The sequence below is a fragment of the Carassius carassius genome, chromosome 31, assembly GCF_963082965.1.
Source record: "Carassius carassius chromosome 31, fCarCar2.1, whole genome shotgun sequence".
In the NCBI taxonomy this organism is placed as follows: domain Eukaryota; kingdom Metazoa; phylum Chordata; class Actinopteri; order Cypriniformes; family Cyprinidae; genus Carassius; species Carassius carassius.
The window spans coordinates 19,303,724-19,323,668 of NC_081785.1; the positions used below are offsets into that span (position 1 = coordinate 19,303,724).

Genomic DNA, 19,945 nt, shown 5'->3' on the forward strand with positions numbered 1-19,945 from the left:
GGGGGCTGACACAACTCTCAACAGACAGCTCACATCAAGAAACAGCATCAGTTAATTAATTCTATTATTATTATTATTATTATTATTATTATTATTATAAACTTCTAACGACAACTAAAAAAAGTGATTTATTTTTTATTTGTTTGTTTGTTTGAGCTTTCTGTTACCATATAATTAAGTGATTTAAATTAGCTGTTTTTTTTATTGTGACATTAAATCTCCCAGTGTGACTCTTTATCTCACATTGTGATTATATTTCTTGTGATGTTAAGATTATGTGACTATCGGTTACTCATGTCGTGGTCTGAGTGTCGAGGTCTTTAGTGATATTAGTTAGATATAGTAAAATATTTGTTCTCTATATGCATTGGTGGATTAAGGTTTTGGGCTGTAAAGCTTATTTATTTATTTTTTTTTTACAAAATGATTACTGAGAAAAATACATTAAATTGATAAAAAATACAGTAAGTACTTTTACACCGCTGCAGGTGAATTACGTATATATATATATATATATATATATATATATATATATATATATATATATATATATATATATATATATATACGTATGAAAAATATACTGATTTTACATAAATATATAAACATTAATCAATATTCATGATTTCTGAAGGATCATGTGACCTTTAAGACTGCTGTAAAAGCTGTTGAAAATTCAGCTTTGTATCACTGGAATAAATTACATTTTATTCCAAAATAGGCCAATTTATTCAAATAGGCCAATCACAATATTACTGTTTTTACTGTATTTTTAATCAAATAAATGAAATCCTGGTAAGCATAGGCAAATTTTAAAAACGCTAAAAAATCTTACCAACCCTAAACCTTTGAAACTTAAATTTCTAATAGACAACATGTAATGAATCATATCATGTTGAAAAAAACATTGTAGTGTTTTATTTATTTTGATTTTTTTGGGGTGGTGTGAGGGTGAAGAAAGTCAGTTTTTTTTAAAACTACAAGATTTATGACTTTTACTATTTATTTCCTTTTCAAAATCAAAATCATTGTCTTGTTCCTTGCATTAGCAGAATAGCTTTGCAGTGTGAGTCTGTACAGCAGTAGTGATGGGAAACAGGTTGAAGTCTGCTTCGTTTTCATCGCCTGTCATGGGGAACTCGTCCTCTGAGCAGGTCGATGATGTGTCTTAGAGTAACACTTAAACAAAGCCTGCCAGTTAAGAAGCACCCTTCCTGATTGGAGAGGTGATGGCTCTCCATTTATATCAGGATACACCACTGGGGCTCCAGTTGCTCGGCTGCCTTTTGTGTGGAAGCCGAAGGCATCGATCCTTATAGAATCTATTATATAGTCTGTTATGTAGGGGATGTCAGCTAGCAGATTGCCACCCAATACACAGAGCGAAAAGTATTAATTAACAGCAATTGAAAGAGTCAATTGAAAAAAAAAAGGTCAGACAAAGAAACTTTTTTAAATATAAAAGCATCGTGGAGGGGAGCTGATCTCGTGTTTCTAAAGATCTGAAGCATCAAAATCTTGGCAGGTCTGGCTGCGGTGAGTGCATGGCTCTACGCTCGCAGTTTTTATAAATGGCTGCGGGGCTGGAATTGACTTGTAATTAGGGTGGCGTGGAATTGGTGAGGAATTATTAAACACTCCAGGCCCTAATGAGTTGATGAAAGTAAAAACACGGAGCGCTGACCTTTTCCGTAGAATGTTTATGCATTTCCATTATGTTTTCTGCTGTGAATCAGAGGCTGTGGCAAAGTCTGTTGACACTGGGCCCTCGCTGTGCAGTGGGGGGGTAATTAAATCAGAACGGTTTGCATGAGCAGGCAGGGCAAATGAGTCACGGCACACACCTCTAATGCGTATCGCAAGCAAATATGGATGAAAGTGAGTTCTTTTTCCAGTGCTCTGACGTTCTGAGTGAAACAGCCTTACTGTTTTTGACACAGTTTCATCAGGCACAAACCCAGAAGGTTAATTAATTCACTGTGTGACGAGTGGGGCGGGGCCGAGAGCCGTGGGAACCGGAGCGAGGTCGGTGCAGTGATTGGAAATGAGCGACACCTGCTTGACCCACCGGTCTCGAGTCTCACGGAGTAGATGGAAGGATATAAAACAGGAGCTACTACAGTGACGGACAAGAGAGGACCAGGCCTGGGCTTTAGTTTGTGTTTTGGTTTTTATTTGTGCACGTCAGTCGTCCGTGAGGGGCTGATGCGCTGTTTTGTTTTTATTTTGATTATTAAAGTTTGGTTTGATTGTCCGCCGGTTCCCGCCTCCTTCTTCCCATGATCATGAAGTTTTATCGTTACACACTGGTTAGGTTTAGATGCGTCAGAGAGAATCTAAATATTTATAAGCTTTGTTTTCATTCAATCAGAACCACATAACTGTGTAGTGCTTTTGTATTCTAGTGCTGTGTTTATGTATTTTCAAGATTACACACCTGTTATATTACATTATTCAACATCAGCATTCATTTTAAGCATTTTGAATTATACATAGATCTTAATACTAATCAAATGATTGGATTTATGGATGATAAAATGCGTGATAAATGTATACTGTAGGAGGGAGCTGAGACAAATACCTCTTGGGCAACCACATAGCAAATATTAAAAATAGCCTACCAAACACCTAGCGTTCATAGAGTTTTAGCATTGCTATAGCAAACACATAGTAACATTATGGCAATGACATACAGTACAACACCTAAGCATTGTAGCAACGATTTTCGCATCACACAACACTATATTTTAAAACATAAAAACAACCACATGCTGTATTATGCACGTAACATTACACACCTAGGGCCCTATCATACACTCGGCGCAATGCGCCATATACCAACTCAAACCTAGTCTAAAATCAATGGCGCAATATTTTTTTGTTATTTAAAGAGTGCGTTGGTAGAAAATGCGCCTCTGGGCGGGTCCACAGTGCGCAATGACTTTGCTTATTACACACAGGGATGCGCATCACATGCCAAATATTAAAAACAAAAGGATTACATTATAAAATAATATTATTGTGTAGGCTACATAAATATTAAAATGTAATGATTGCGTGTATTAGAATTAGCTACCTAATTGCAATACAATACTTATAATGATGAATTAAATTCTACTTCATCCCAAGCTTTCTTCACCTCAGGAAGCTTTGGTGGATTCCTGCTTGTACCGTAGATGATCTGCGTTCAGTTTTTTCGCCAACAAATTGCGCCATGTAAATCGCGATCCACCATGGCGCGAGGACATCTCGCTCGTAAAGGGAATGGGAGATGAAACTCTGATTGGTTTATTAAGAGAATAGGGACAACCCATTCCAAAAATGCACCCTGGCGCACAGACCGTTTTTCTCTCATTAAAATAGCAAAAATGGATTTGGACACGTCCTGAGTGCACTTTTACACTTTGCGTTTAGATCGTTAAAATAGGGCCCCTATGCACATATGCATTCTTATAGACTTAACACATAATATGTATATGCATGACAGCACTGTTTTCAGCATGGTGTTTGTTGCTTACATAAAGACGATAACAGCATCGTTTTAAAGATTTGCGTTTTGAAACCCGTTTTTCAAATGTTTGCCATTGTCCTTTTAAATGAACGACCAAAAATACCTAAAAAAAAAAAAAAAAAAAGATTAACTAACAATGGATCCATAGCAGATTACATATAGTAATGCATCCCTTTTGTTCCATTACACAATGTTTTGCTCTTTTACATACAATGGTTATAATGGACTGAACTTCAGCTAAAGGTTGGCAGTTGTTTTCATCTTGGCACAGGTTTTTCAGCTCTAACCTAATGTGCTGCTCTTTGGCAGGGCTTTGGTCTGCTGGTTCTGTTTCCTGTGCTGATGAGGTGTATGAAGGATATGACATTAGCAAAACTCAGCGCTTTGTTCAGAATCGCCTCTTACGTCATACTCGCCCTCTCGAACAACACATGGATGGTCTTCCTTGGTAAGCCCCCAATCACTCTGTTACTCATGATTTATATATGATGTATTGACACAATGAATCTCCTAGCAAAGTTATTGTGAATGAAGAATGATCAAGAAAATCATTATGTCAAATTAATGATGCGGTAGGGTCAATGATGTGATTTGTTTTGTCCAGACTCATTAATTTATTCAGAAACTCATTAAAAATGCAATTCATACATACAGTGACTTGAATCCTGGAAAAGTATAATGGTTTCCTTAAAATGATTACACGGCATGACTGTTTTACAAAATACAAATAAGAAACGTTTTCTGAACATCAAATCAGCATATTAGAATGATTTCTGAAGGATCATGTGTTTCTGAAGATTGGAGTAATGGCTTTTAAAATATATTTAAATGGAAAGTAATTATTTTAAAATTTACTGATATTTTACAATAGTACCTTATTTCATATTTTATGGATTTTTGGTGAACATGATAAAGTTATGTGACATACAGCCAAGTATGGTGACCCATATTCAGAAGTCGTGCTCTGCATTTGCACACACACACACACACACCATGAACACACACCTGGAGCAGTGGGCAGCCATTTATGCTGTGGCGCCCGGGGAGCAGTTGGGGGTTCAGTGACTTGCTCAAGGGCACCTAAGTCGTGGCATTGCCAGACCGAGACTGGAACTCACAACCTTAGGGTTAGGAGTCAAACTCTCTAACACTAGGCCACGACTTCCCCATATGAGAGACTTTCAAAAACGTCATACAATTTTTTTTTAACAATAATGTGTATATCATAAACATCTAACAGATTTTCTATATCACTATATCAGTCTTTTAAAATATATATATATATATATATATTAATATAGTTATATAGTTTTACACTTTAAGATAGTTAGAAAGCACACCTGACCCTATTTCAAATCTGTCAGTGAGCATATCAAAGTACATCTCTCTTCCCTAAAACAATGTAGATGTATTTTGTCAGCATGCACAAAGCAAATGTTTCCAAATCGAGGCCGACAATCTTCACTTGAGCTGATTGTTTTAACAAGACAGTCAAATGGGTAAATGTTTGGGTGGGGTGTCTACCTGACCAGACTTTTTATGGTTCACATTTATTCCTCACTTCTGTCTGAACTCCTTGCCTTGTTCCAGGGGGGCTCCACCTCCAAAGAAGAGTTCTCAGAGTGGTAAGTAATGATAACATTGTGCCGGCATTCATATAGCCACTCTCAGGGAGAGACAGCCGATCGCTGTTAATACTGTTAATTAAATAGATGGTTGTGGAAATTGTAATTCTAATCAATGTGGAGGACGAAAGCCTTTTAAAGGGAGATGAGTGGCAGTACTGATGAATAATCAGTGCCAGGGAGGGTGGAATTTGCATGCTGGTCTTTTCTGTTGGCTGTGATAATGAGGGGCACAGCAGTGGCACACCGGAGCCATAACCTCCATTCTGAAAGTACAGTGCATGTGTGGTGTGTGCAGAACCGGCACACACACACACAGAGATGTGTGCACAGAGATACACCCCACCGCATTCGCATCAATCCATACACAGTAAATCTTCTGTTCTCTTGAGGATCAGCTTTTTTCTTGAACATATATGATCAGGCTGCTGTGACGAGCGATTGACTTTACATCCTGAACCATTAGGAAAATCCCATACTCTGTAATCACAATTACCCCATGAATTTCATTCATACATTTAGATGAAGCTCATGAATTATTGAGTAGTCCATTTAGAATCTTACACTTCAGAACTGGTTAGCATTTCTCTGGTCTCACAGAGATTAGTTAACTGTGGCTTTATGTTTAACGTTAAGTAATGTTGGTTTGCACTTTATTTTACAGTATGTGTACTTAAATACACTGTAAGTACACTAAGTACATGTATCGAAGAAAGTTCTGGTAATACAAGGTAACTACATGGGGTATGCTTAGGTTTAGGGGTAGGTTCAGGGTTAATACCTAGTTATTACATAGTTATTGTAATTACCATAATAAGTACATAGTATGTACATGAGGAACAGGACTGTAAAATAAAGTGCTACCGTAATGTTTCTTAAGCAGTGTTTAATACAGTGTTTGCAGGTCTATTTAGTAATATATCTTAGCAGGTTTCTGGTATTTAAGTTTGTGTGGTCTGTCCTGTGGATTTGTAGTTGCTGTAGTCGGCGCTCCGTCTGGTATCAGCCAAGCAGTGATTCGTTCTTTGTCTTCTGCCATCGTGGGACATGATGAACAAGGTATTGTGTTTGAAATTCACAATTCAGTGAGAGAAGGAGACCCCAGAAAAATGAAAGGACTAAAATTATGAACAGCATTGGTTTTGAACACAGCAGGATAGTAAAATCATGAATACTGCAGTTTTACAATAGTAACACCATGGTTAATTTAGTGTTAGCATGCCTCGGCATGGTCAATTCATGTTTTGATGTAAAAAGATGCGGTAAAATTCTGGCTTTTGGATATATACCATGGATGTGACAGGAAAGGTAAAGTTAGGGCTGGGCTTTGGCGGTAATCACGGAACCAGATTTACTGACTAGATGCGCATGATCATATCGTTAGATATATCGCCCAGTCCTAGGTAAAGTCATGATTTTTGGATAGATATGATGGTAAAATAAATGGTATAATCATGGTTTTTAGATGTTTTTTTGGGGGGTGGGGGGGTGGGGGGTGAATTCTTGGGAAATATGGTATTATCAATTGTGTTGCTTCATTTACCATATTTTAATTGTAATATCTGTAGTAAAACTATAGTAATAAAAAAAAATCATAAGGAAAATGCCATGGTAATACTGATTTATTTACTTATTTATTTGACTATGGTTTTCATCTTTTTTTTTATTTATTTATTTGTTTGAATGTTTGTATGTATGTATGCATGCATGTTTGTAGGTAGGCATTTATTATTTTATTTGCAGAAATACCATGGTACTAATGTGGTTTCTGTATAGATACCATGCATGGTAATACCTTGTTTTTGCACATGTACCATAATATGTTAAAGCTTATATATGTGTATAGCTGCTTTGGAACTATATGATAAGACTGCACAAATACATTTAATTATTTTGAATCATATGAATTTACAGTAGTAACCATTCAGTTCCATGGTATTATCATCTGAAACCATCCCTGTGTGTTTTAGGGCATATTGCATTGTGTTATGTGTACATCACAGCATTTCTTTCTTCTCCATTTGATCTACAAGCCCACAAAAATGAGCTGAAATATCCTGAGGAAACTGCAAAGTGTTTCGACCTTCATATGACAGATAGATTTGAGTCATGCTTTTCTTCTAAATCTTTACTTTCTTTGACATTTGTTTCTGCCTGATAACGTAGCTAAAAGCCCAAGATATAATCTCTATTGTCCTGTCACAAATCCTTAATGAGAGGCGTCGCAGTATGCATAATTAACCAGAAAAAAAAAAAAAAAAAAGAAATCATGGAATTATCAATCTCGGCTAAGTGGAAAACAATGCAGGAGGAACAGAGAGACAACAAACAACCTCTTGAATAAACTTTCATATTCATATGTCCACCCCTGCTTATTTCCACTCATGGAGCATGCAGTTGTAAGCCACTCCAAAAGGACATATCCATTTAGCTTGTGGACGCAAACATTTTTCTTCCCATTTCTTTTATTTATTTTCCTGTTGAGTGTTACAACTGTGAAAGGACATAGTGATGACAGACCATTCCCATCTTTAAATGCACTGCTTTCACCATGCAAGCCTCCTCTCTCTACTTTGACAGCCGTTTCCCCCGGCTTGGGTCTCAGATTGCATGTGTTACTGACTCTATTGCAGTTTCCAGTCATTCCAGGGCACTCACATGACTTCGAGCTCTGGTGAAGATCAATAAGTACTGCATGTACAAAGTACTTATGGGCTGCTCCGATGTCTTTCTGCTCCAGTTAGTCAAAGCAGTCATGAAGTTCAGTGTAGCTCAGGGAGATATTTTATCAAAATGGATCAAACCATTATTCATGCCAACGATCTACTGCACAGACCTCAGTTTCCAACGGCTATTATTCTTTCATTCAGATAAAGTCATAGGTTATGAATTTCAGGTGCATTCACGGCATATTAATGAAACGCCACTAGCTTTATGCACAATGTTTGAAATACCTCTATCAGAAACACGTTTTTTATTTAGGGGTAATTGTTGGGCTCCACTAATATTGAAATCATTTTTATGTAAGTATGTTATATTATTTTTTATATTTGAAATAAAATAAATTTATTAAAATAGACACTCACACACACTCACACTAATTTTGTTTCAGCTGTTTTCTCTAGATATCTGTTTCACGTCTTTATGTACTTTAATGCTGATGTCCTCAGGTGCCATGTTCTCCTTCTCGGCCTCAGTGGAAGCGACCTGCATCCTTATTGCTGCTACGATCTTTAATGGGTTGTACCCCCTGACCCTGCCAACCTTTCCCGGGATGCCCTTCATCATCATGGCAGTCTTCACACTCATAGTGCTCATTCTCTTGCAGTAAGTGAATCATTCATTATTTTATATGGAAACTGAATATAGTGAATGCAACACAACTTGTTTTTGATTTTTCTGCCTACATGGGCATTATTTAGTCAAATAATGGAATAAAAAACAGTAATATTGTTAGATATTATTACAATTTCTAATATCTGTTTTCTATTTTCATATATTTTACATTGTAATTTATTTCTGTAATGGGAAAGCTGAATTTTCAGAAACAATTATTCCAGTCCTCAGTGTCATTTCTCATTAATATCAATATTGAAAACAGATGTGGTGCTTAATATTTTTGTGGAGAGCATAACACTTTTTTTTCCCTTAATGAACCGAAAGAAATTACAAAACAGAAACAAATTCTTACCCAAGATTACATATTGAATGTTGAAAATGTTTAATATTGTATGTGTCCAACTATTCTTGAACAAAAAAGGTTGTGCCTGTTGCCATATCTAACATGAAATAGTTGTAAACCACATAAAAGTTTCAGAATGATGAGTTGTGACTATATGCATATATAGGCAAATATAGGCAAAACAGGACTCTTTAGGTAATATTATCCGCAGACCATATTTTATTCATAAATTTAAAACTCTTTTGCTCGAGAAGCCCATTAGAAATTCCAAAGAGAAGCCATGGCTCAAAAATGCTAATTCTCTTCTTGGTATTAGGGCTACAAACTGAACACTTCTATTCAATTAATTTGTATAGAGCTTTTCACAATACTTATTGTTCAAAAAGCAGCTTTACAAAGAATAGTGCCTTAAACCCCCAGTGAGCAAGCCAACTCGACAATGGCAAGCAAAAAATCCCTAAGATATTTAAATAGATGAGGAAGAACGTTTGGGAGGAACCATGGAACAGTTGGGGAAATTCTGTTGGGAATGCAACGGGGAACACCTGGAAAGAACACAATGGGGACAGGAGCACGCACAAAACATGGAACAGAGTCTGACAAATGCGTGTTTTAATATGAGCATCGAAATATATCCATTATTGGCTAATCTGTTTTTCAATTAAATGTCATGATCAGTGTTTTATTTTCTCTTCTACAATTCACAATAGTGCTTCAGATATACAGTACAGTGTGACTGTTGGCATGGCAACTCTTTTTGTCAAATGGGGTCACAGTTATTATCTAATTTTAATGTTAATTTTAATGTAAACATTGGTGACTGGTATAATTGTTTTAAATGTATATATTTTTTTCTGAGGTAATACCAAATGGAGCCATAGAATAAATGGAAAAATAGAAAACTAATGTTTATATTAATAGGTGGTTACTAATATACTCCCATAAATAGATTGAACTGCATTGTCTTTCAAAAATAAAGGCATTACCTTCATACCCATTGAGGGTTGTCATGTGGAGGCATCCAGGTACTGTACATTGTTCCAGGCCTTGTGATGAAGATGGGCCATTATGATCCTCTATGGTTTAATATATCCCAATGTTTGTTTGTTTTTTTCTCTCGAAATAACGTTTTCCCTCGAGATCCAGATTTTACATTGGAAACCAGTTGTCGAATCAACATGGTAGCATAAGCGTACAAAATAATTTTATTTTCCAGGTAACTAATGTGATCTTTTAATGCAAAGCTCTTGTCAATGCTGTATGCCACTTACAAACCATATATATAATGGGTCTAAAATGTTTTACTTTGAAGCATGTCTCCATCTCCATTGGTTTTTATTTTTTATTTTTGGAGAAGATGAGCATGAAATATTGTGTGCTAATAGCATAACATAAGTACTTACATTTGTCATGTGGTGAAATACAGAGGATGGCAAATTAGATATTGATCCATCTCTTGGGTATTCTTCGGCATTTACTGAGAAAGGGATCTTAATACATTTCTACTCTTCTCCACACGTAGTATACCTATGATGTGAGCACTCTAAAAATGTCTAAACTCAATCTAGGCACTAAGGTCTAGTTTCAAATAGTAGATTAATGTTTTCAAAAAGATGTTCTTTAGGAGTTCTTTAAAGGTCAGTCATTATTATTTGGTGATATCAGTATTGTAGAAATATCGCACTTTTAAGGGAGGTCGGTGTGGCTACACTGGGGTTTGTGCTGGTTTAAGGGCCTCAGACTGTGGAATTAATGTTTGTTTGTTGACCAAATATGTTATCCTAACAGAAAAGAGCACTGTTTTACAATAATGTGCATTGCAATAATGTGATGGTGGTGATGGCTTTTAATAAATGTTATTTATATAATGGTCTACCCATTTGGTATTAAATAGAGAGATGGGCAACTTCTACCATGAAGCATGGTCTGCTAGCAACACTATGGCCATCGGCCTAATTTACAGGGAATGCACAAATTGATAGTTTATACCTTTAATGCAAATATGAGTTACTTTGAATGTAAATATCAGCAGAATGTATAAATGTAATTTAAGTCAACATGTATGTTGTTAAGTCAGTAGAATCCAGTATGGTTTAGACTTTCAGAATATCTCATTTGCAATGACAAAGGCTGACAACTCTGTATGTTTGACAGCTACATCCATCACAAATAGATGCTGCTGTTATTAAAGTAAAAAATGCATAAATACTCAGTTCATATCAAACTATCTGTAATAACAGAAAAAAGCAATAGTGATCTGTGTAGAACTGTGTTCATCTCTTTCATTATTTAGACTATGTGTGTGAATTGGTGGGCGGGACTAAACAGGCAGTTCTGTAGAAGCAGGTGTTGATCATCTTCTGTGGAGGCATGGTATACACGCTCTATTAAATCACAGAGCAGCACATCCCACAAGCTGTTGTTTTGGCAGATAGGCTTCAATATAAACAGTTTTTAGACTAGTAAGAAAGTTTTGATTTCTGAAACTTACAGGATGTTTTTATAATATGATGACCTCTTATATGTCACAGGTCTGAAATCACGCTAACCTCACAGGTCGCCATGATTTTGCCTAGTAAGACATGTTCCTGGATCAACTTTATTGTCCAAAAAAAAATAAATTTAACCCAATCCCTACCCCTAAACCTAACCCTACCCATAATTTATTCCTAAAATCAGTGAGTAATGATAGCTGATTATCAAGGGTGTAGAAGCACCTAACCCTGATTTTAAGCCTAAAACAGATATTCCTAAAAAAAGTTGTATCTCAAATCGTATTAGTTGATTGGAATGTTGTTTCCAGATCAAAAAGAATGTTGATCAAGGAACATGTTGTACTTGGTGAAATCAAGCTCACCATATGTCACAAGGGAAGGTAATTTGATTTTTCAGTTCATGACCCCTTTAAATAATCGTACTGGCCCCAAACTTTTGAAAGGCAGTGTACATTTTGGCAGATTTGTATTTTTAGTGTGAACTTTTCTAGTGTAAACTTTGATCTATTTAAGCTCCTTCTTATAAACATCTAAACTAACTAACTAAAAAATTTAATTAAATAAAAGGTATGGTGAAATGACACATTCATCCAGTTTAATCCAAAACCAAATCCATTTTATTGAAATTTGAGAGTTAACTGTTTGAATCTAGGCAGCCTGGATTTTATCCCTAGTATCTTTAGTTCATTGATCAAAAAAGAGAACCTGCTATGTGCAATCACAGTAATAACCCTTTCAAGGGGTTCCCCAAAAAGCTTTGATCTAACTGATGCACTTGTCAGGTTGGCAATAAACAGCTCTACTACCTCCATTATCAGCCTTCAGATTGATTCTGATGTGCATTTGATGTTCTTCCTCAGACTATATAATTAAGTGATTGTCTTAGGTAATGAAGGCATTAAGTAATGTACACCTGCAATAAAGCCTGTGCGTGGTGGGTAGTGAAGTGTAGCATGGTTATCACACCCAGGCTGTAATTACAACACTAATGGGCTGTTCCCGGAGGCAGTGCCCACTCAGGGTTGCGCAGTCTCCTCTGCGTCCCGAGCAGTGCACTATTAATCCTGTGCAATTCAGAGGAAGACATACTGTTCTTAATCCATACTTAATCCATTATCCTGCTAGGAAATGATACGTGTCAAATCAGAAATTGCATGTTGTCTCGTGAAAACTCAAATTACACCCTTTGACGTTTGGCTTTTTTATTTGTGTCGAGTGAATTTGAGAAAGGCACCCATAAACGCAATATAATCTCATTGGAAAAACTTGCCATTACTTGTATTTTTGTGAAACTCCAAAAACATACTTATACAGTACATACAATCCACTACAATTTCCAGCTGAAATAAACATTAGTGGCAAACCTTTTTAAATTTTTTTCCTTTTCACACAATTTAAAAAGAAAGGAGCAGATTATTGATTAATAAAGATTTATTTTTGCGTAGTTCCTTGCATAATGTTGTGAGAAAGTTAGCGATTCCGATTTCCATTTAAAATTCTGCTTATCGATTCAGGTTCTTACCAATTCCCAGTTTCAATTTCGACAAGTAAAAAAAAAAATACTAATAATAAAAAAAGTCAAACATTTAGAAATATGTTACACCCCTTGTAAGTTAGGTCTTTTTTGATTAGGACTATTATTAGACGTTTAATCTACTTTAAGTGTAATAAAGTAATTGTCATGGATCCAGCCAACCAAGCAGCGTCAGACCCTACAGCTCAACCTTCCCGTTCCTGCTCACCTGAGTATTAAATCATTGCACCTGCCGCTGACCAATCAAGACTGGCATATAAACCCGCACTCACAGACACCTAACCGTCTGGTCTCGTCTATCGCATGTTTGTGTAAGACTCACCCGACTCCCGACCTCCAGCCCGCAGATCACCTTCATCGTCATCGTCATCCTCATCGGCCGTTGGTCAGTGGTTAATGATCCTCTACCTCCCTGAAGTACGCCAGGACTTGTGTTTTGGAAGTGAAGTCTCTCGGACGCTGGGCATTCACGTAATTTCACCTCTGCGGGGTTTCCCCTGAGTGTTTCCTCTTCATTAAAATTCAGTGAACTCACGTCTTGTCTCCTGTCGTGCTCTACTGTGGGCTAAAACCATCTGGGAACAAGCTGGGCCTGCAACTCGTACCCTGGAAACTTTCATAGCACATTTTAAAGAGGTATTTGATCAATCTGCAAACTCCCTTTCTGTACATGACCAGTTATATCACCTAAGACAGGGGAGATCCTCTGTGGCAGAGTATGCAGTAAAGTTCCGCACCTTAGCTGCTGCGAGTGGATGGAATGAGGCTGCTCTCATCACAGCTTATAGACAGGGATTATCCCCATCTCTCCGATTACATCTTGCCATCTATGATGATAGCTTTGGGTTGGAGAATCTGATCCAGCGATCTATCCGTGTAGCCCAGAGGCTAGCAGCCTGTGATCTGGAATCACATGCGCCCCCTACTTCATCTGCCACCTCCGCAGTAGCCCTATCTTCCCCAGTGCCATATCCTCCAGCATCAGCCATCGAACCTATGCAGGTTGACTCCTTCCATCTCTCACCTGCTGAACGCCAAAGATGGCTGTGACAACACCTATGTCTCTACTGTGGAGCAGAGGGTCATCTTACGTCTGAATGCCCCGTTCGTCCACCTCGTCCAGCGGTGAGTAGCCTGACCTCTAGGGCTGAAGTTACATCATTAGTCTACTTTCCTGTATCAGTGATCTCTGCCACAAATTCCATTTCAGCGAAGGCCCTCATTGACTCGGGCTCCGCGGGAAACTCCATTTCCAGAAACCTCGTCAACCAGTTCCACATCCCGCACATCCCCTTGCCAGAAGATGAATGTACACTCCATCCTTGGGAAACCTCTCGGAAAAGGTATTATTACTCACTGTACACCATTCCGTACCCTACGCATTGGAATAACCCATTGTCAAAGGATTTCCTTACTGGTGCTGGAGGGATCAACTGCTAAAATCATCCTGGGACGCCCTTGGCTTAAGTAGCATAACCCTCACCTTTCCTGGACTACTGGTGACATCCTCTCTTGGAGAGCCTCCTGCTTTAAAAGTTGTCTACAACTACCTTCCCGACCCTTTTTCTCGACTAAATCAACACAGTTACACCTACAGGCCACGACCATCGAGAGTCCCGGAGTCCAGCATGATATAGCAGTACCAGAAGAGTATAGGACATTCCAAGATGTCTTTAGTAAACAACTAGCCACCCGTTTGCCACCACAAAGACCATGGGACTGTGCCATTGAACTGCTGCCTGGTGCGACCCTACCAAAGGGAAGAGTGTATCCCCTATCCATCCCAGAACAGAAGGCCATGGAAGAGTATATAGAAGAGGCCCTTCGCCAGGGTTACATCCGCCCTTCTACTTCCCCTGCTGCTTTCAGTTTCTTCTTTGTAGCCAAGAAAGACGGAGGCTTAAAACCATGCATTGTTTATCGGGCCCTTAATAAGCAGACCATACTGTACAAATATGCCCTTCCCCTGGTACCAGCAACACTCGAGATGTTGAGAGGGGCTTCCATCTTCACCAAGTTAGACCTGCGCAGTGCGTACAACCTCATCCGGATACGGAGGGGGGATGAATGGAAGACTGCCTTCATCACACCATCAGGGCACTATGAATACCGGGTCATGTCATACGGGCTAGCCAACTCACCCTCTGTATTCCAGGCCTTCATGAATGAGGTGTTCCGGGACTACCTACATCGGTTTGTGATCATTTACATCGATGACATCCTAATATACTCCCAAAACAAGGCCGATCATCATCTTCACGTGACACAGGTTCTCCATAGACTGAGGGAAAATCAACTGTACCTCGAAACTCGAAAAATGTGAATTTCACTGCTCCTCTATTCAATTCTTGTGCTACATCATTGATTCCAGGGGTGTACAAATGGATCTGAAGAAGGTGGAAGCTGTCCGGCAGTGGCCCATTCCCATTTCTGTCAAGGAACTCCAACGATTCCTGGGGTTTGCTAATTTTTATCGCCGCCTCATCAGTAACTTTAGTACCTTAGCAGCCCCCCTCACTTCCCTCTTATGGAAGACGCCCAAGCATCTCTCATGGTCTCCAGCAGCATCACAGGCATTCTTCCAGTTAAAATTAGCCTTCACTACAGCTCCCACTTTGGTCCACCCTAACCCGGAATTACCCTTCATTTTTGAAGTCGATGCCTCTACGACAGGTGTGGGAGCGGTGTTATCACAGCGGGAGGGTGTTCCACCGAAGCTCCATCCGTGCGCCTTCTTCTCCAAGATGTTATCCCCGGCGGAGCAGAATTATGATATTGGCAATCGGGAACTGCTAGCCATTAAACTTGCATTGGAGGAATGGCATCACTGGCTGGAGGGAGCCAATCATCTGTTTGAAGTTATCACTGACCATCGCAACTTCGAGTACCTCCGGGAAGCTAAACGCCTAAACCCTCGTCAAGCCAGATGGGCACTATTCTTCACCCGGTTTAGATTCACAGTGACGTATCATCACGGAACAAAGAACCAAAGGGCCGACGCCCTTTCACGCATTCATGCCCCAGACCAAGCTACCCGGCCACCAGAATCCATACTCCCTCCAGCCATCATTGTCAGTCCCATCCATTGGGCTCTACATGATCAGATTACCCAAGCAACTCTTACTGAACCTGCTCCACCAGGAGTTCCCGAAGGGCTAACCTATGTCCCATCAGCTCTACGACTGCCCCTCATGAACTCTGTACACTCCTCCTTAGGGTCAGGACATCCCGGCAGCCAACGAACCCTCTCGCTCATCTGCAACCGATATTGGTGGCCTGGCATATCCGGAGAAATCAAACGCTTTGTTCAAGGATGTTCCACCTGTGCCATCTCCAGCGTACCACACCATCTTCCTGAGGGGAAGTTACTTCCACTGCCTATTCCTCACCGACCCTGGTCACACATAGGAGTAGATTTCATTTCAGATCTGCCCTAACTCTAACTCCTACACTTGCGTTCTTGTGGCAGTAGATCGTTTCTCAAAAGCCTGTCGCCTTATTCCACTAAAAGACTGCCATCAGCCATGGAGACTGCTGAAGCCCTATTCAATCAGGTATTCTGGAACTACGGGCTACGCGATGTCATAATCTCGGACCAAAGACCTCAGTTTATTTCCAGAGTTTGGAAGGCCTTCTTCCGTCTCCTAGGGGTATCCGTAAACCTAACATCTGGCTACCATCCACAATTGAATGGTCAGACGGAAAGAAAGATACAGGAGATCGGACGCTTCCTGAGATCCTACTGCCATGGCCACCAGCATACTTGGCGCCGATATCTTCCCTGGGCCGAGTATGCTCAAAACTCTCTCCGCCAGTCCACCACAGGCCTAACACCATTCCAATAAGTGCTTGGCTTCCAGCCACCTCTGTTCCCATGGTCAGGGGAGCCCTCTGTGGTTCCAGCAGTCAACTATTGGTTTCAGGAAAGCGAGAGGGTTTGGGACTCTGCACATGTCAATCTGCAAAGGGCAGTTAGGAGGCACAAGAACCAGACAGACGTTCACAGTGCAGTAACCCCTACTTACCTCCCTGGTCAGAAGGTCTGGCTCTCTACTAGGGATATATGCCTCCGGCTGCCCTGCCGCAAGCTGAGTCCCAAATACATAGGGCCATTCACGATTTTAAGGCAGATCAATCCTGTCACTTATCGTCTAAAATTACCCCCAAATTGCAGAATTTCTCCTACCTTCCATGTATCTCTGTTAAAACCTCACCGACCTTCTCTTCTCCCTTCACCCACAGGGTCTGACATGGCTGAGGTACCTCCTCCTCCAATCGAACTATAGGAAGACCCCATCTACACTGTACGTGCCATCCTGGATTCAGGGCGACGAGGAGGCCAACTGAAATATCTCATTGACTGGGAGGGTTTCGGTCCTGAAGAAAGGTCCTGGATTGCGCATGAGGATGTTCTAGACCCTACCTTACTCCGGGAGTTCCATATCAATCACCCCGATCGTCCTGCACCCAGAGGGAGAGGCTGTCCTCGTAGCCACCATCATCGGGCTTCAGGAGCTGCCCGTGGAGGAGGGGGTACTGTCACGGATCCAGCCAACCAAGCAGCGTCAGACCCTACAGCTCAACCTTCCCGTTCCTGCTCACCTGAGTATTAAATCATTGCACCTGCCGCTGACCAATCAAGACTGGCATATAAACCCACATTCATAGACACCTAACCGTCTGGTCTCGTCTATCGCATGTTTGTGTAAGACTCACCCGACTCCCGACCTCCAGCCCGCAGATCACCGTCATCTTCGTCCACATCGGCCGTTGGTCAGTGGTTAACGATCCTCTTCCTCCCTGAAGTACGCCAGGACTTGTGTTTTGGAAGTGAAGTCTCTCGGACGCTGGGCATTCATGTAATTTCACCTCTGCATGGTTTTCCCTGAGTGTTTCCTCTTCATTAAAATATAGTGAACTCTCATCTTGTCTCCTGTGCTTCAGTGGTGTGTGACAGTAATACATTTATTTACAATTTACAATTTTTTTTAATTTTTATTATATACAATTAAAATATGTATTATGTGTCTTTATTCAAAACATTCTGCTGAGCTGAATACCATGAATAAAGCCAGTAGCTCACATAATTATTTACAAGTTACATTATTACTAACAAGTAATAAAATAGGAAAAAATATATTAATTAGCAATAGCACAAATAAACACAACTGAACAAAGGTACAGATATCGAAATAACATGTAATCAAATGGGAAATGGCAATGCATGGGTTTTCTTTTTCTAAATAAAATTGTTTAATATTAAATAATATCAATGACAGAGATGGCAGCAGGTTTATTAGGCTGAAACTTTGAGATCAAATTCACGGATCCAATATACTGAAACTCATTTTTTTTCTCAGTTATGTTCACTTAAGACAAAACTGATTGTGTTTAAAAGTATCTTTTGACATTAACTCAATAACTCAATTCAGTGTTTGTGCACTATATTAGAGGTGGCTTCTTGTGTGTGTGCGCAGCACGAAAACAGCACACGAGTGCCAAATTAAGTTCTCTTTTGCATCTTCTTGCACTTCAGTGTTCTTATTAAAAGGCACACTCTGGAATCATTAAGTAAAACTGAAATGTGTTTCTTATTGAATCCATGGTACTTGAAAATTTGGAAATGGTTCTAAAATTAAACTGGTTCTTGATACCCAACACTACTATAGTGCATGATTTGTAAACCTATACATGTCGACATATGCATCACTTATGTAAACTTCATATGTAAGGGTTTTTAAAAAATCTTACTGACCCTATACTTTTAAACGTTAGTGTATATGGACTTTCTTTTAGACAAAGTAAACTTGCTCGGTAGCTCACCCGGTGCAGAAGTGCACTTGCTATGCAGAGAGATCAGGTACGAGTTGTCAAAAACAAATCGCAACACTTGATGAAATAGTACAATAACTTGAAGCTAAAGCTAAAATGGCATGGTTGCTTCAGCAAATGTGTTTCCATCTCACATGTGATATTGATTAAGTTTAAGGTATGATTAATGTATGTTATTTTTAATCATGATAGAGCAGAAACCTTTTAGCGCCACTCATCGGACATTACATTTCCAGACTTCTGTGATACATTCAACAGATTAATGTTCATCTTTTTCTGAAAAAAAATCTGAACATGCTTTTTGTGCCACTCACTGCACATTTCACTTTAAAAGTGCAGCAAAATGCGTAAGAAGCAACACAATCAAGTTGCAGAATGTCGTAAAAGGCAAGTTCTTCCAGAGAGCCTGGGCTGCATAAAAGCCTGAACGGTTTGGGTTTGAACATTCCTTTGCTACTGTGCATAATTCCACTCTTATCGATATGAAAAGGATTTTCAGAGAGATGTGTGACTAACCACTAGTTATTTTGTTCGTTGTCATCAGTGCCAAGAGCTTCACCACTGTTCCATCTCAGCCTTCTGGGACATTTCTATTTCACTTGTGTGTGCTTTTGTGCATCTCAGGATGTCAGTCACAGTGAAGAGGAATTGCAGCATGTATGGTCCTGACCCTATGGAATATTGATGAGCTAGAAATAAAAGGGAATAAAAGAAAAGGTAATGACAGAGTCCGGGTGAGTGAGTAAGAGTAGTCTGCCTCTGTGGTGCCACTGACTCAAATCAGAGTTTATACAGGGCCTCTGGAGACTGCAGACTTAAGACCGGTCTTAATCCACCCATCAAAGCCTCTCTCTCATTACGCTCCACAATTACCGGGACTATGAAGGGCTTGTCTGTTAAAATCTAACTTCAAACAGTCTTTTTTGTATTTAAGCTCTTAGGCCCTCTTTCTTTCCCCTTCATCTCTGGCCTCATATTCAGGATTTTGAATGTGATTATATCTGCTCAAACACCATAACTAGAGCTGTACCGTTTAGAGAGAGTGTTTACACCGGTGGTACTTGACTCAACACAATGCAAAACGAGGTAGGATTTTGTAAATCATAAGAACCACACAATGGCCCAGTCACCTTAAGCCTTCTCTGAATCCTTGCTTTGATGACGTAATGCCGCATGGACTGTAATGGAAGGCCATTTCAAGTTGGCAAGACTGCAGGTGTGCCATTTGAGGCAGGACTGATGTATATACAGGTGCATTTAAAAAAA

At 39.5% G+C, this 19,945-nt stretch overlaps 1 protein-coding gene across 1 annotated transcript in view; it reads left to right on the forward strand.

The window, feature by feature from the left end:
• The window catches only part of zgc:174356 (uncharacterized protein LOC100137120 homolog), a 37,799-nt gene that overhangs the window by 5,965 nt on the left and 11,889 nt on the right, over window positions 1-19,945 (forward strand). Inside the window, exons 3-5 of the mRNA XM_059519544.1 lie at window positions 3,813-3,959; window positions 6,112-6,195; window positions 8,307-8,463. Of these exons, the coding sequence (XP_059375527.1) occupies window positions 3,813-3,959; window positions 6,112-6,195; window positions 8,307-8,463 (388 nt within the window). The remainder of the gene's footprint in view (window positions 1-3,812; window positions 3,960-6,111; window positions 6,196-8,306; window positions 8,464-19,945) is intronic.